Consider the following 18,450-nt stretch of genomic DNA (forward strand, 5'->3'; position numbering starts at 1 on the left):
TTTATAAGCTGCTTGCTGTTTGTTTTTTGGCTTGGGTCTTTCCTTGTGTAATAGGGTTTAACAATCCAATAAGGGACAAACCCCTGAGCAACTTTACATTTCTTGGCTGTGGAAAAAATCACCTACAAGACCCTGAAGCCCACAACAGAGAGCTTATATTTAATTTGGGAAATACATTTATCTTCACCCCCCCCATTTCTTAAGAATGTTTTTCTCGTGGGTGGGTTGGGATGGGAGTAAAATATAGAAAATTGTACTGCAACAACAATGAAAATAAAATTAAAAAAATAAAAAAAATGTTTTTCTCATAGTAATTGAAATCTACCTTGCTGTAACTGGAATTTACATTTATTTTATTATGCAAAATTAGTCAATTCCTATTCCGTATGAGTGGTGATTCTGATATCTTTCTCTAAACCAGATACCCAAATTTCTCCAAACCTTTTGGTAGATTATGGCTTTAAGGCTGTAGCACCAGCTTTGGACTTGGTACACTTTCTTAATACCCCTTTTCTCTCTGAACTGAACCCATTACTTCATGAAAGAGCTGAACACCAAAATAGAACAAACTTATTTTCTCCTTTGATCTGGACAACATACTCTGTTAATGAATGTTTTAAAAAAAGACTTCACCATGTTTTTTTTTGTCTTACATCCTTTTGAATGAGGGAATTTTAAGCTATGAAAATAGGAGGTATTCAGAATGTTCAATGCAGAATCTATGTCTTCAATTTTTGGATTATTTCTGTTGGTGGCAATAGAATTCAGAAATAGCATGGACCTCTTATAAAAGAGAAGAATACAGCTGGTCCCCTAGGTTTTCATATGTGTACAGTGTATAAAGAATGGTTTGCTTGTGTCATTATGTACCTATCCCACACTCAAGCATGGGGTCTTCATATGCATGTGCCCATTTCTGATAATCTGGGTGTGTTTGGGAAAATGTACATAAGTCAGCCACAGATTTCCATATAGAAATGTAAATATTATATAGTTGGCCTTCAACTGATTGGTATTTGTGAATGTCAATATAATATTCCTTTCTGAGTAACTGATCAGAGCAGAGTGTCAGTGTTAAAGTCAAACTGGCTTATAGGAATCTGTCTGAGATAAGATGAAACAAAGGAGGCTTTCCATGAAGAAGTTTAAGCTTTCTATATTTTTAAGGATTCAGATTCTACTTTGTAAAAGAGATATTTTTACACTGTTCATGTTCATATGCATAGCTAAGGTTGACTTCACTGAAAGAATCTTGTATGCATTTAAAAGAGAAAAACTTGAAGGGCTGATATTTAGTTTCTCAAAGAAAATAATGATACCTTTACACTTTCTTTAGCCACAGGATTAAGTAGGTCATGGGATATCCCTTTTTAGTGTGTGGAAAGCTAGTTACTCAGCACAAGTGATCCAGCCTTCTTAAGAATTTGAAGCATACCTAATTATTTTTCCAGGGGCATGTTTTTTAAAATAATGTACAATTTGGTGAGGAAAAAATGTAATGTCAAACTTCTCCAATGAAGCTGATCTAGGGACAAGTTTGACTGAATATTATGAGCACACTGAGATTTTTGAAGAATTTTAGACATGAAAGAATGGTTTTAAAATGCTAAACATTTTAGAATTAAACCTTACAAGGACTTAAAAAAAAACAAATGGCACAAACTGAAATGCACAAGCCTCTATAAATTAGAATTGCATCGATTTTGCTAAGTATCTATGGTATCTGGCGAGGTGAGTAATGGGGGAGGAAGAATTTATTTGCTTTTTCTTTACCTGTTAGTTGAGAGATATACAGTTATAGAATTTGCATCTGAAGTCCTTATATAAATTTGATTTGGTTTTTCAGAGCTGCAGTATCAGACTCTAGCTACTGATAATCTGTTTTATCACCTATATACCATTTATCTCCTAAATCCATATAAGAATTTTAACTGAAAGAAATCTCTTTCCTGCTATAATTGTTGCCTCTTCAAATCTCATTTTAATAGATTAATAAATGAGCATCCCTGACATGTTAACTTTAAATGCTTATTTGCTGTTAACAGCTTCCTGTCATGTGTTGCCCAAATGGTGAGGTCCTTTATCATTTGCCTAAATTAGTGAAGTTGAAAAGCTTCCTTTTTACTTGTATGGTTTTTTTCTGTTTTGAACTAAGTCCTCATTTAGTGAACTGGTTCATCTCTGCAGTTGCTTACCTTGCTTGATGGATACACTTTCAGAGGGTTCCCAGACATATCTTATCTAATTGCTGCTTGCTTGGTTTGAGTACATTCTTTACTTTCTTTGGTACTATTTATTAATGAACCCTTCCCTCACAGGCCCTACAGCCTGGTGCATTTCAACTGATACCAAAGAGATCGGCACTTGAAAAGACCAATGGTGCCACCCCGGTCTTTAATCCCAGTGTTTTCCACTGCCAACAGTCTCTGGCTAACATGCAGCTCCCCCAGCCGGCATTTTTCCCTGGAGGTAAGAACAAGGCTCTGGACACTGTGAATATAATAATGTTATGAATGTATACAATGCACACCAGCCTTCAAGAACTTATATGCCAGGACTATCGACAGGTATTTTGACAGGAAATAAAACATGGCACTTATGTTTGATCTGCTAGTATGTATAAATAAATTTGTTTCTATGATTCCTGAAAATTAGTGATTTGAATTCAAACTAGAAAACATTGTCAACATTTTTCTTTTTAGCATTTCTTAATTTTTGCTTCTTATTGATTCACTTGGTTCAGTCTCAAACTAATTTTTTGACTCTTAGGTATCACTTTCCAAAGACATTGATCTACCCTCAAAAAAGACCCTCCCATTTTCACCATTGCAAAAATATGTAGTCTATATATCTTTGATATACTGAAGATAGTTATAGTAAAACTACCATTAAATTTACATATATATATTATATATATAATATATATAACATTTATAACACACACACATATATATAATAGAACTCTGTGACAGGTAGTTCTAGCCTCTAATTCTTAAATTAGGTAATATAAAAAATATAGCAGTTTTCTTGACATGTCAGGGTTTTGCTCTAAAATACTCCACAGGCCCTCTCCTCCCCTCTGAAAAATATGTTGAATCAAGATGAGCTATATTTAGCCCTGACCTTTGTGTCTCAGTTAGATGGGTGTCCTCCCATAAAGCAAAGGGTTGCAGGTTTGATTCCTGGTCAGGGCATGTGCCTTGGTTGTGGGTTCAGCCCCCTGTTATGGCACATAGGAGAGGCAGCTGATTGATGTTTCTCTCACACATTGATGCTTTTTTCCCTCCCCCCCCTTGCTTCCCCTCTCTCTAAAAATAAATAAATAAAATCTCTTTTAAAAATGAGCCACATTTAGTCCTGGCCAGAACAAAAATCAATATTTCTCTCTCTCTCTAAAATAAATAAATAAAAATTTGTAAAAAAAATGTTAAATAAAAATATAGCAGTTTTTCTGATATATTCCCCTGACACTTTCCAACGTATTTTGTTATCTCCTCCATTCAACTATATTTAAAGGATAACAGTTTGTATCAAATTGAATAAAAAATTTAAACCAGAATTTCATTCAAGTACATATATATGAGGGAAAATATTTTTTTTCTCATGGTTCAGCACTTTAAGAATGAGTGTTTAGTCTCTTAAGAATAAATTGAAAATATTAACTACCCAGAGTACAGTAGATTTTCTTGCCAGAATTATAAATGCCCAGTTTATAAATTATTATTAAATGAAAATTACAGTATTTAAAAATTAATTTATAAAGCCTTGTTAATAGTATAAATATACTAAATGCATAGTAATAGACACCTGGACTTGAAAAAATATTGTGGTTAGTTGATAAGTTAGTTAATAAGTTTTTAAAGAAGCTATTTAAGAGTCTTTTGTCTAGTTACTAACCACAATAATTTTTATGGTACCATTTAAAAGCATATTTTTATCATTTTTAGACTTCTTTGCTGGATTTAGCTAATTTAAAATATAGATTTATAAGCCAAAATATCTGGAGAATCCTGTTCCCCTTAATTAATAGCAAATTAAAAAACTCTTAGGCTGAGAGCCCCTCTTTATGAAAATCCTATTTGCTGTATGTTCATATTCAAGCCCTCAGTAACAAGATGGAGAGGATAGTGATAATAGATTAGTGCTCTAAATAGAACTATTGGCATCTGATACCAGATCTTGGTGCATATTTTGAAACTAATACATGTAATAAATAAAATTATCCCTTTAATGATTAAAATTAATTAGGATGTATTTGTCCAAAATAAATAGAGGATGTAATTAAGGTGAGATAATCCTTTTAAAGAAAAATCAATATTCATTTTTTTTACCTAAGAATCCAAGAATTACTTTGATTACCTGGGTGTGTGATCTTAAAACTAAACTGTAATTGCAAACATATGAAATTACTTGGATTTGCATGTGCTGATTAATTAATATTGTGAGGAATATCTTTCTAGTTAAAATTTATTTCTATCAGTAAAGCTTCAATAATGAAATATCTCTTTTATTTACTTTTCACGCTTTTCTTCATGGTGTACAGGGCAAATATTGTGCATGGCACCTGCTTCAAATATTGGTAGGTTTTATACAAAAATTCTTAACTTTTTATAATCTGAAAAAAAGTGTTTTCTGTTGTGACTGTGAAAGAGATGAGTGACTGAATGAAGTGGTTGGATGCTTTCTGAGTATTTAAGGTTTAATAGGGTACTGTTTCACATCTTTGTGGAGTCACAATAGTTGTGCCCTCTCAAGTCCTTGTTTGCCACTGTGGCCAATTACTGATGCTCTATTTTCACCCTAAAAATTGTAGCTGAACTATTTTGAAACATTTCCTTACCTAGCCAGAATGGGCAGTTTTATTCTGTCTTACATCTGTTACTAAGAAGTCATAAAATAGTTCAAATGTGCAATATCTAAAGTATAAAAATCCTTCCAAAAAAAAAGCTATCCATAAGATATAAATTATTCAATTCTAAAGTGTTTAGAAAGAATGAGTTTAGCAAAGGTAGAACATTCCATAATGTTATATAATGAATTCTATAATATTCTAGGAGGAAGTTCATGTGCATGGAAACTAGGTACAATAGAATAACTTCAAAGTGACTCTTTGGGGATATATAATTTTAATTAGTTACACAAGGACCTTTATTTAACCACCAATACAATATGGTAGCCATCTCAAAAGTATTTAGTATACCACTAATACAGAAGACAAGAAAGTGACTTATTTTCCTGTCTAGAATTTCTGAGTTCTATAGCTTCTCAGAATGCTATAGCTCCTATAGCCTCCATGACTACCAGGAACAGACCAGAAGAAAATGGCTCCATTTGATACAAGGAGAAATTATTCCATCACACTGTACCATCTCATAGTAATCCATTTCCTTTCATTCTTTTTGTGAGTTTAAAATAAGTTGACCTCTATCCCATTGGTCAACCAGGGTAGATGCAAAGCCCAAAAAGGACTAAGAGACTTATTGAGATAAAAACAAAAAGTCAAAATGACAACCACATAGTAGTAGCACTAACTGGGGACAGAGGTGAGGCTTCTGCTATTGAGGGATTAGCTGTCCCCTGTAAGAATTAAAAACATTTCCATTGATACCAACAGGAACACTATATCCATTTGATTAGAACAGACTTCTGCAAGTTTGTGAAATGTGTCTCTCTTTACAATTTGTGACTCTGCTTCCCTGTCCTTTCACCTAAGAACTCTGTGTGGGAATGCAAATTGCATGATTCAGTACTGCTGCATCCTGTATAGTTGCTGTGTTCCCAAAGGGAAAACAGGAGTGTTTTTAGAATTGACATATTGCACAATAAGGGATATCTATAAGTAACAGTTTACTTGTGATAGGCATGAGGAATAACTACAGAGTTCTGTAAAGCACCATTTGGGGTACAACTGTGGTTTCTATGGCATTGCATATGTTGATTTTCCTCTCTTCAGGCTATTCATTTTCTCTGTATACTTTCAGAAAATCTAAATTCAATCAATGTAGTTGTAAATTATTATATATGAATGCTTGACATTCACCCATTAATTCCTTAGTTTGCTTTCCAATATGAGCTAGAAATGAGAAAACCATCCAAAAAGCTTCTTAAATGAGGCCGAACGCTAGAAAAGGCAAAGAGAAAACACCCTGAAAGTGCTGTTATACCTGTTAGCCACTTTTGCTGTAATTTTTGCCATGAAGACAAGATTTTGTCAGATATTTTCTATAAAGTGTCCCATGTGTCTGTCTCCTCTTTGGCCCAGAGTCTGTAATAGCACACACTGAATTTGAGCAATTGTTAACTTGGAGCATGTGATTTTTGAAGCCACTTAAGATTCCAAGGCATCTTAATTATTCAATTAATTAATTAATTATAGGGACTGATTAAACAAATGATTAAACAAGCCTTAAATAACCTAAGTTTCCAGGGGTTTGCGAGAACTGTACTTAAAAACCTGCATGTGTTTTTCATATTCTTCATATCTACTTCCCTACCATATACCCACCAATTGAACTACTACTTTTTTGCATGTAGATTAGGTAAATATACATATAATTGTGTATTTACCTTTTTTTAATTTAAATTATTTTATTGTTGTTCAATTACAGTTGTCTGCATTAGTGACAGCACTCATGTCTACAAGTTAGTGAACCAAATACCAACTTACAGTTCCCTACTCCCATTTTGAATGTGCTACCCAGTTACTTGTCTGCTTAACTAGCTATTCATACAGATAGCCTTGGTAACATTAGATTTTACTATATGCAGCCATTGTAAACCCTTCTGGAAATTTGGCCTTTTAATTAAAATAAAATGTGATTCTATTCAAAAGCTAAATGTTGAGAATAATGTTTCTTAATGTAAACTATAATCGTTTTCCCTTTTCTCTTTTTAAATTTTTCCCCATTCTGTGCTGTGTTGCTTTGCACTGACTGTGATTGCATGTTGTAACCTGGTGTATCCATCATGATGATGTCACGTGGCTTATTGCTGTGATACCTACCACACCCTACTTCATTGTTTATGTCATGGTTGCATAAATGGTTCACTTTCCCATGTGTTGCTTCCACGATTTCCTACTGAAAGTGCCTATGATGCACGGTGCTACACCTACCACTGTGTCTGCAGCAACTACACCTGCCACCAGCGTTCCCTTTGCTGCAACAGCTACAGGCAATCAGGTTTGGCAATTTATTTCACCTAGACAACTACAATGTATTGGTGACAAACAGCATATGCTTTTTGGATTGGTGAGAGACATTAGTCCATATTCTTACGTGTTTCCTAAGCAGCTGTTACATTTAGAATTTTTATTTTTGTGTTTATTTTAGAGCAGCAATTTTCAACCTGTGTGCTGCAAGAATTTTTAAAGCATGCATTACCTGACTAGTCAGGGGCACTTGCCTATTTTCCCTTAGATTATCAAATTAAAAAATGACAACAGTCAAGACAACAATAGCCATACGGTGTGAATGAATCAAAATTATACCTAATTTTGGTCATATTGGCAAAAATATAACATCTTTTGGTGTGCCACAGAATTTTATGGATTAGGTTGACAATCACTGTTCTAGAAGGATCTATCCACTTTACTATTTATCCTGAGATGAATCAGCAGTCTTCTCATTTTCAATCAGTTACTAGATGTATCTCTTGATTTTCTATATATACAATTGTTGCTACTACACCAATCCTTAAATGTGTATACTGTTTGTTAAATGTGTCCTTACTGATCAAGAGGTGAATTTGTTTTATTTTACCACCATTTTTTGTTACTGTGTTTAAAATTTCAGTCATTATGTTTACCTTCAGATATACTAGAGAGAACACAAGTTAACACATTTCTTTCCAAGGCACAGATATCCCTATAATTATCCAGTAATTATATATGTCAGAAATTTCTTTTCATACTGACATTAGTGCTTATGTTGTTTTGATTTTCATTTGCTTTAGGTACTGATAAGCAGGGTCACAAGGCAACTTATAAATTTGGGAGAAGTCCTGAAACTAAGGAGATACATAAATAATTATTGTGCATTGTTATGGCTACTTTGCCTGATTAAAGTGGTAACCATGCTTAAAGACTGCATATTCCACTGCTGCTTCAATTACAAGTATGCTAACTATATAGCACACAAAGCATTAATTAATTGGGAAAACAAATCACATTCTAATCTGTGCTTAGCAAAATTAACTATTAGTGGATACAATTAATATGTTTAAATTTTCCTGTGAATTGATTATATTATTGATTACCATGTCCAAGCAGTGAATAAAATAAATACTTCTCTCAAGAAACTATTTTAATCTAAAATCTTTTTTACTGCTATAGATACCCCCATTATCAATAGATGAACTGAATAGCAGCATGTTTGTTTCACAGATGTAGAAGTTACCGGTAGAACAGTAAGTTTCTTTAAGTATTAATATGTCATATTTATAGGTGATATCTTTTATTTACACAATTGCATTTGTTAAAGCTTTGGTAAATAGTTTCAATAGTAGACATTGCTTATAACTTAGAGCTTCATTTAAAGCATTCTAAGTTTTCCAAATTGAAATGTAAACAACAAATATGCAGTTCTTATATGAAAATGACAGCTGGTAGTATATTTTTCCAACGAGCTTACAAATTCTGAAATGTTTTCCTATTATTAAAGGGGTATGATTTGTTAGATAAATACAGAGATCAGTGTTCAGTTTTAATTCTTTAACATTTTTCTAGCTTATTTTTAAAATTAAATTTAAGCAAAGTAATTTTGTCACAATTTGACTGAGATGGTTACCTTAAAGATGGTAAGCAATGTGCTTCCCTCTCTCACTATAGTAAATAGTTTTTCCGGTCTGCCACTTTGCATTGCTTCCCATGTAAGTCTATCAGAATTGATCCAGCTGTTTCAAAATTTGAGTGACATAATTTAGTAATTTAATCATTATTTCCATTCATATCATACCTTTTTTGCATGCGATTTTTGTTGCTGTTGTTGGATTTTTACCCTCTTCACCTTTGATCTTCTCTTTGGCCCAGAACCTGTAATAGCACACACTTAATTTGAGCAATCGTTCACTTGGAGCATGTGACTTTTGAAGCCACTTAAGACTCTGAGGCATATTAATTAATTAATTAATTAATTATAGGGACTTATTAAATGAGTGATTAATTCTGAACTGCATACATTAGTCACTAAAAGCTTGAGGTTCTCACAATCAGAGGGCATCATTTGGTTGAAGGAGGCAAGAGTCCTATTCTTTTCATGGACTAATTTTCCAGAACCTGGCTAGTATTTCTTTCCTGCTAAGGACACACAAGCCCAGAACACTAATTGTTTTGGACAGATCCTATAGCTGACTGCATATTAGATAAATAGGTCCCTTCAATCATAAAAAGATGTTTTAAAAATATACCTTTGAGTATATGGAATAACTGAAGTAGCTGTGAATTATAGTAATTTTCAGGAGTATAATTTAGGAGAGTGGCAGCTTTGGAATAGCACCAAATATGAGACTGTGGGTTTTGGAAATACTTCCATGATTCTCATGAGTTGCTTTACATCAAGGTAAACAAACTTGTCAAATTAACTTAACTTCCTAACAAAACATGTTTGGGAATAGTGATTCAGTTTTATTTGATTCCACTAGAAAATGTAGAAGTATTTAGCACATAATAATCACTTTAATATGTAAGAGGTATTGAAAATTTCTTCAAAATTCAAAAAATGTAATTTTGTAAAATACAATATAGTACCTATATTTCATACTTAGGCTCCATTGCATTCACATAAAATGTTTAAAGTTTATTTAATATCTGCACATTTTGAATGTTTGGAATCAAGTGTGTTTTTTTCTTTTATTTTTCAATTACAGTTGACATTCAATATTACTTTATGTTCATTTCAGGTATAAGCATGTTTTCTAATATGCTTGTTGAAGGAAGTGGATGGATAGGTGGATGTTTATCAACAAATTTTGGCATTGTGTAGATAATGCATTAAACAACTGAGTGCATCTCTGTTAACTTAGGGCAATTCTGCACATTAGCACTCAATGAGAAGCATACACTATCATGGTACATGACTCTTTAGAGACTATCTCCAACAGCCCAATTTTTAGAGATGTTGAATATGAAATTCACAATGGGGAATATCTTGGCATAGTTCACATAAAAAACTGAAACAAGAACCAAGTATCCTGACCCCTGCTTGAATAACCCTTTAATATTTCTCACTCTCTTTTTTTTTTTTGCATTTCAGTTGAAATTCTGAACAACAGAGTTATGGAATATCAGAATCTCTCCGTCAGAACTTCCATGTAGCCTTTCTATATATAGTGTTGCATGTCCTCTTCTACCAACACAACAATAAGCATGGTGCAGTCAATATAGTAAACAAAACAAAAATACCAACCAACAAATTTAAATAAAATCAAAGCATTGAACAATCCATGGAGATGTTAAAACAAAACATGAATACAAAACTACCATCTATCTTATTTAAATTATTAGGTAGAACACTACCATAAAATTTTGTAATTTGTCACACTGTTCTTTGTGATTTTCTAATAAGTATTATGCTGAGTGAATCTCCACAATGAATTTTTGGCTTACTGTGCATTCTTAGTGGGTAAATATTTAACTGTTTTGAAGTGTTACCTTACTGTTTTGTTTATGCAATAGCCTATTGGGTTGATTTAAAAAGGTAAAAATTGTATCCAAAGATCATTCCCCCATTATTGTATTGTACTGTATTGTGGTATATTGTGTTGTGTTAGGTTTTTACATACTACAGGGTTTTGCTGTAATATCTGTGGTTTTTGGTTTCAACTAAAATGTTACTAATGGTAAACAGAAATACATTTGCTTGTGAAATATGACAGGTTAATGTTAATATACTCTCTCTGTTTAGAATATTTCTGGGGGATTCTCAGGGCAGCCATTTAAAAAGCCTCACTTCTGAGTGTTCGCAAAGCCTGTTCATAAACATCCATGTAAATAATTTATAGCTGCAAATCTGACCTTGCATAATATGATTACATTAGTACATTCATTAGTAGATTATTTCTGAGGAAATGTAATTACCTGCTAAAAAGAGGGAACTTCTTAACAACATTAATCCCTAATTTCACTCTTTAAACATCTTGGGAAACTAGAATTTATCTTTAAATACATTTCTCAGCATTTATGCTAAAAAGTATATAAAGTGCCCATTATATTTTTTGTGGCTGAAGGATTTAGACACACTCTTAGGTTAAGTGTCTAAAACAGCCATTTGTCATCCTCAGCTGAAAAATTGGTACTTGGAGGCTTAAAGGTATGCTAATTACAGGTTATAAATTTAACAGGGAGATGGGAACATGGAGATACTTTTTATGTATTGGAGGAGAGCCTGTAAAAACCATTGCAATGTAACCTTTTACAGAAGAGCCATTTCTGAATCCAAATGGCTCATGCTTTTTAGACTACTCTGAATAGTAAGTAAGATGCAATCTAGCAAGATTAGTCAGGGTGAAAGAGAATTGGTTCTAAGTAAGGCCTTTCCTCCCCAAATGGACACACTTTTATATTGATCACAGTTGGAGCCTGAGTACAGCTTTGGAGAAATGACAAAAATGGGGAGGAGGATAGGAAGACGTTTAAAATTACTCTTTGATTTATTTAACAGTTTTAGGAAGGATATCACAGTTGGCTTTAGCTCCAGTTTAGCTGAGTTTTCAGTTTTGTTAAACACTTATCGAAGGAGTAAATGCTTGTGATATATGTCAGATGTTGCCCTCCCAAAACTTTACTAACAACAGAGTTCTCTCATCATAAACAATGTTGATTTCTATTTGTATTTTTACATGTATTTGGATATTATAAGAGAGGTTTTTAAGACTCTTTGGATGAGACAGAATGGCTGCACTCCACAGAGCTGAGCTGAATTCACAGTACTAATTCTTATGAAATACTTTTAACCAAGTAAAATAGTAATTAATTCTTATGTTATGTGGCATACCTCCTCCTCTTTATTCAGTCATTACAGTTACTATTATTATATAGTGGTAGAACCATATGATAGTTTGCATCAATGTAGGTTTAATATTTTCTACTAAATATATATTCTCTCACTGGTAAGTGTAAAATCATCAAATTTGATGTTTATAACAAGTTTGTTTTCTACTTCATGAAAATGACAAAATCTGATGGATACCTTAAGCAGGCTAGTACATTTGAATCACAGAACAATGGAGTTGGTAAAACCTTTTCACAGTTGATGAAACTGAGGCCTAGGGTATGTGATTTGCCCAGGGTTACCTACCTTTTTGGGTACAGTTGGACTTGGAAATATCTCCTGACTCCCAGTTGTTTCTCTGTTTCACACTGTTTGTGCTTCAAAACATTTGGAATTCCATCCTAAAACAGATCAATTTGCCTCAAAATACAAAAGATAAAAATTAGCTCTTTAATAGTTGATGAGATCCTCTTGATTTTAATTATCAACCCAGTCATGATCATCAGTGATTTCTAAATGGGTTTGCTTCTATGGAACCATTGCCATCTGTTTACAGTATTGCCTAGACTTAAAGAACAAGAGGTTTCCTGACTTTTACCTATTGTTCTTGAACAACTTAATTTCTCTTTCCTCAAATCTTAACATTGTTAGAGAAGAAAGGAGAGTTCATCTTTATGAAATTACTCATGTTTGGAACTGAATTTCGCATATCCTGTGTCAGTGCCTCTCCAGAAGAGCAGATCTGATCACAAAACTCCAGGAAGGCTGTACCTGAGCTAGTCTGGATGTATCCCTAAAGGAGATACAGAAGTTTGGGGGGCACAATGAACTTTTTGTATAGTTTGACATTTTGATCCAACATATTATCTCATTTCATTTTTTTAAACTTCTGATGAAGATGTACATAGACAGTACACCTGGAGTGCAGGTGTTTTCATGTTACTTTAAGCACTGGAAGACATGTTTTAGTAAAAGGTTTGGTGAAGAATATTCAGGGTAGTTGAATTTTGGATGCCACAAGTTTTGATGCTGTTGGCATTGAAAAAATGCTTTAAAAGGGAGTTTAAAGAAAGTCAAAGTACTAAAGTTTTGATGTAGATACAAAAGAATTTTGACATAAGTGGAATTTTAAGATAACATTCTTTAAATTAGTTGTGCAATGACTTGTTCAATTTATCTTTATTCAAGAAAAGAAGATCAGTCATTAGACTATAAACTTTCAGATAAAGAGAAGTCACAAAACTAATCAGTGACTCTAAACAAAAATTTACTGAATGAATTGTATATATAAAATTCTAATCATTTGTGATTATTAGTTAACATTTTATAAGCTTTGTAATTTGCAAAGGCCTCTATTTTTACTTATCCAGAATTGTTTCTGTTTATTTCTCTTAGCTTTCTGCAAAAATATGTGAGAGTGCTGAAACTTAGACAAAATAAGTCATGTATATAGAGAAAATAATCTAAAAATATCTTTTAAGAGGGTTTTAGTAGTGTCAATTTTTTTAAAGCACTGTGACCATAAGTATAGAGATTAACATTAAATCAAAATTAAATGGATTCATAAAATTTCTATTAAACACAGTATTTGCTTTTGCAAATGGAGCATGATTCCACAGCCAGCTATTGCATTTCATTTCACTTGTCTAGATTAGTCTGTAATTTCTAGTTGATCATGGTGTGAAAAGCCATCTTCTCCCAACTCCATCAATTTCCTCCATTTGTTTTTGAATCTGTTTTAAAGTACTTTTATATTGCCAAAGTTGTTTTCCTACATCACTAGGCTGTGTTCACTAATTGACAGCCTTACCAGCTCTCCAATTGGGGAAAAGCAAGTACCTCCTCACTACCACCATCAGGAACTGGATGAAATTAACCTTTATAACTTGACTCTATTTTTAATGGCATGACCATTTAGCACAGTAATGTATAAATAAGGACAACATTGTCAGTAAATTTTATTAAATAACATATAAGGAAGGCCTGTGTGCTATTTGGAATGTATTTGACTCTTTCCCCAATCCTTTGGAGACAGTAGATGAGGATGCTCTTAGGTAAAATGCAGCTGCAAAGTTTCTGAGTTATTTTAATCTGTAGGGTAGGATGTTATATACAGACAGGTTACAAACTGGAATCCTCTTTTACTTTTTTATCTCTTCTGCACTTCACACACATTGAAATAGAAATAGGGAAATATGATTTCTCAATCCTGTTGAATAGATTTAGAAAGGTAGTGCCCTAATTTTAATTTTACCAGTGCCTGTTAAAGGCAGTAGAATAAATAGTATGTAAAAACATATAACTTTTTGGAAATTTAGTTGATAGCCTAATTAAACTGTAAACATAATGACAAATTAAGGTTCTTAGCACCAAACTCAGTAATTGGTGCCACATTTTTATTTTACTTGTTAGTTTTTAAGGTTTTGATTTTATTAGTTTTTATATATCTCTTAGTAACTAATGAATTTACTTTTGAAGGAGAGTTAGAGAAGTTTTAAGATTTCACTACATGTATATATTCAACCTGGTTAGATAGGTTCTAAACTGACACTGAAGCATGATAAGATATAGATTGTAATACATAACTATTCTTTACAGTTCACAGTTTAAGAACAAACTTAACTTTATATACAAATAATAATTTTAACTAATTATATTTAGTCGTTGCTTTAGCAACAAAACTACAACATGGCTACCTTAAGACACCTTTTTGGTGAAAGTTTTACTTGTACACTATACATGGTTTTAACAGTATGCACATGTAGAAGACACATCTCAAATCTCAGAAAATGTATGTGGTTGATTTATTTTTTATCCTAAATTTCCATGTGAAAGCTTAATTTGTGTCCTAGTGTGGCTTTTTCATCAAAAAGTTTACAAGATGTGGATTCTAGAATTTGGCTTTATGGCTTATAGAATTTGTTGTGTGGATAGGGAGATTCCACAGTATTTAGACTTCAAAACGCAATTGTGGTATTTATAATACATTACCTGATCTTTTTTCATAGCTTCATTTATTCAAAATTATTTAAGTGGCATAGTTATAGCTGCAAAAATTCTCTTCTGGAATTACATACTTAAACAAATATATCTAAATAAAGATTAAAGAATAATGAAAACATATTATGAAATTAATGCATTTGTGAAATCATGCATAAAGATACCTTGGAATGACCCCTTAACAGTGTTTAAGAGACATATGCTGCAGTTAACTGATTGTCTCGGTTAGGGTGCGAATGTGTGAGACACACCTTTTTTGCACTTATGTACATAGTCCATAAAAGCAATCCTTGGAGCTTTTTTAATATAATAAGTCTGTGAGAATAGTGGAAAAGTTAGTAAAGAGAGAGTTATTTCTAAGGCTTTGAGATGGAGGGGTTTATTTGCTATAAGACTTAGCTAAACATCATATTGCTTTGCTATATGTGGAGGCTTTCTAGTTTGCTACAGCTGATCAAAAGAGTGGACTGGTAACAGGTAACAGCTCATCTTCAGCTAGGAATACTGAACAAGAGTAAAACTACTTTATCTTTTAGCAAGACCACTAGCAGAGATTGTTTGCTTTTTAAAGTAATCCTCTCTGTATTATCACATACACACATATACACACACCAGGCAGGTTTCTACCTGAGGTTTTCTTCGATGATTTCAAGTAATGAAATACCTTGCAAATCCTGAAATGGATATTCCCATTATGATCAAATTAGACTGCATCTGTCACAGAAAATTATCAATTGATATGTATAAGTTACATAAATTAAAATCTATTTAAGTGGCAAATTATTAATGCTTACCACTATTTCCCCATTAAGATCCAGAACCCAAAACCAAATCGGCAACCATTGAAAAAGTTTAATTTAATAGTTAAGTATGACCAGTATGGGGCTTTTCATTCCCTTCAATAAAGGAAAATATGCTCCTGCTACAACTTTATACATGACTCTATTTGCCTTATACTTGTTCACTGGAAGCTGTTTTCTGATTTAACCTTGACCAGGTTAGAAAGTACTTCATTGTGCCACTTCCACTCTTAACTGCTTTAACTAAACAGAAGAGAATCAGCTGAAATCTTACATACATAGGAGCTGGGAAAGAATGTTTCAATCAGACCATCTCTGCCAATTTCAGCTCCCACATCATCCATAGATCAGCTTTTAATTTTTTGTTGCCTCCAAAGAGGTCTAGAAAAGGTCGAGGGTAGAAAGTTTTAACAATAGGCCACCACAGGTACTTTGAGTCCTTCACATCTTGGGACTTGTTGCCCTTGCCCTGGAGAAAGAGTCATCCTGGGGTTGAGGGAGTTACTAGTATTGCTACCCATTTTGATATTTTTCACTTACAGAGACAGGAAATTAAGCCAAAGCTAGAAAGCAGTCCAAGCCTTATAATTCTCCAATAGCTCAGGGCCAGTTGGTTAGAATTTTTTTCCCTTCAGCCCATCTTACTTAGAATCAACCATACAACTAACAGTCTAACCATCTGACCAGCATTTTCATTGATATAAAATGTAAGCATTCATTTATTCTGTAGCTAAGAACTCCAACTTTAATCTTATCATTGACATATTTTTTCACATGGACTTGTGAATGTATAGCCACAAGAATATAGTATCATAAGGTCAATAAAAATATGGTAAGATTTTAAGTCAGGAAAAATCATCTGTAAAATAGTAAGAATGACCTAGATATCCAAATTATTTATGGCATGATATGTCTTGACAGCCACTGGATCACACTCTTTGGAGCTTAAACACGGTGGCTGTGTTTAAATATGTAAAATTAGAGAATAAACTATAACAGAATGTGAATAACTTGAGGCCAAAAGAGGACCCTGCTGTTAAGACCAGGAAAAGGGGTTAGTTGATGAATTCACAGTTTCCAGCTTCTCCATTTGTCCTCACCTGGAAGAGAACCACCATTTAATAATCCAAAATGAGGTTATTCCAGAGAAATGTTATCTTTAAATAGAACCCATACTTAATTATAGTGCTATATCTAAAAGAAAAAAAATGTATCACTGTGAAGTAAGTCACTACTATTTTCAGATATAGCAAAAAAATCCTTGCTAGTCATCTCCTACATCATATTACTTTAATAAAATACCTCTGTAACAAGACCTAAAAGTAACATCATTTTAAGCAGTGCTCCCCCCACCCCACAAAACACACAACCTAAATATTTATCTGTCAGCACTGCATAGTTTCAAGGCTTTATTTCTGTATACAGGATGCTGTTTGTTAATAATGGAAACCAAATTATTTTGTTGCTGTCTTTTGTGTCTAGCAGTTGAGAGAATGATGTAACTATCATATCATTGGACTCTGGGGTTACCCTTTTTCAAAATAAATTTTCTGTTGTTTTTTGCTGCTGCTTTAATTATTAGAAAATGAACCATTTGTTATCATGTTCACTAATTACCATAATTTAAGATACTTTTTAAAGATGTTCTTAAATGTAGTCTTTTTAAGAGATAATTCTCCACATTTATACAACAACAATCCAGTATAATATAGAAAATGGAAGTACATATTTAGGAAGAAAATTTTAATTTAAAAATACCAATAGATAAGAAAATTATTAGCTCTCTGTAACAATTATAGATTTTGACCACAATATTTCAGATATATAAACTTCTCATAATATTTTGCCTCCAAAATATGATAGCTCATTCCTTCAACTGCTATCAATAGGGCACATGCTTTGATTTTTATGTTTTTTTCAAATTATAGTGCTGTACTGCTTGTTTGTGTTTAAAAGTGTGCACTATGCAATTCATTTTAGTATGCTATTACTATGTCTATTTTTGATCTTTTAATAAAATGTTAAATTTCCTAGTTATGTCTTTTTATGAATCCATTTCACACATCAGGAGTTCACTTAAAAGCTATTCATGTTCTAAGAATACTAATCATAACATTTAGTAATTCTAATATAAATTTAAGTTTGTGATTTTGTTCAATGTTATATTTCATACATAGAATACATTTATTTCCAAATATACCTTCAGTATTTTAATATATATATATGTGTGTGTGTGTATGTATATATATATAATACATCCATTGTATTATATGTAATTATTTCTACAATAGTGAAGTTACTAACACAAGGAAGACACATATATTTTACTAAAAGAAAATTAAAATTTTGAGATAATGCTTACTGGTTTCAATTGTGCTTCAGAAATTCAGGCATATTCTAATATATATTAGAAGTTTGTATTTTCCAGTTATTCATTTCTACCATGCATCTTAAATGCAACATGTGAAACCAGTGCTGTTCAAGATGAGCATCAATGGTTTTATAACAATGGGATGTGTGGATTTTTCCATTAAAATTGTTTCTCTCACTTAAAATCACTTTTGTCCAATAAGTGACACAGGAATAAAAGGATAATCATTTTTGGTTTTTAAGAAAGCAAAATGTAACTTGGTAATACTTTATTCTGTCAGGTTTCTAAATAA

The 18,450-nt window shown here is 32.6% G+C and overlaps 1 protein-coding gene across 8 annotated transcripts in view; it reads left to right on the plus strand.

The window, feature by feature from the left end:
• Nucleotides 1–17,820, plus strand: part of MBNL3 (muscleblind like splicing regulator 3) — a 125,898-nt gene extending 108,078 nt beyond the window's left edge. For 3 of the 8 annotated variants that reach the window (XM_045852154.1, XM_045852153.1, XM_045852160.1), the window contains 5 exons: nt 2,319–2,469; nt 4,544–4,579; nt 7,087–7,181; nt 8,333–8,406; nt 10,251–17,820. In XM_045852154.1, coding sequence (XP_045708110.1) covers nt 2,319–2,469; nt 4,544–4,579; nt 7,087–7,181; nt 8,333–8,389 — 339 coding nt within the window. In that variant the 3' untranslated portion in view covers nt 8,390–8,406; nt 10,251–17,820. The remainder of the gene's footprint in view (nt 1–2,318; nt 2,470–4,543; nt 4,580–7,086; nt 7,182–8,332; nt 8,407–10,250) is intronic. The other 5 variants (XM_045852157.1, XM_045852155.1, XR_006787335.1 and 2 more) reach the window with 5 other exon arrangements.
• Nucleotides 17,821–18,450: the final 630 nt, after the last annotated feature.

This window comes from Phyllostomus hastatus, unplaced genomic scaffold (genome assembly GCF_019186645.2).
Source record: "Phyllostomus hastatus isolate PE091 unplaced genomic scaffold, TTU_PhHast_1.1 phas_contig_90, whole genome shotgun sequence".
NCBI lineage: Eukaryota > Metazoa > Chordata > Mammalia > Chiroptera > Phyllostomidae > Phyllostomus > Phyllostomus hastatus.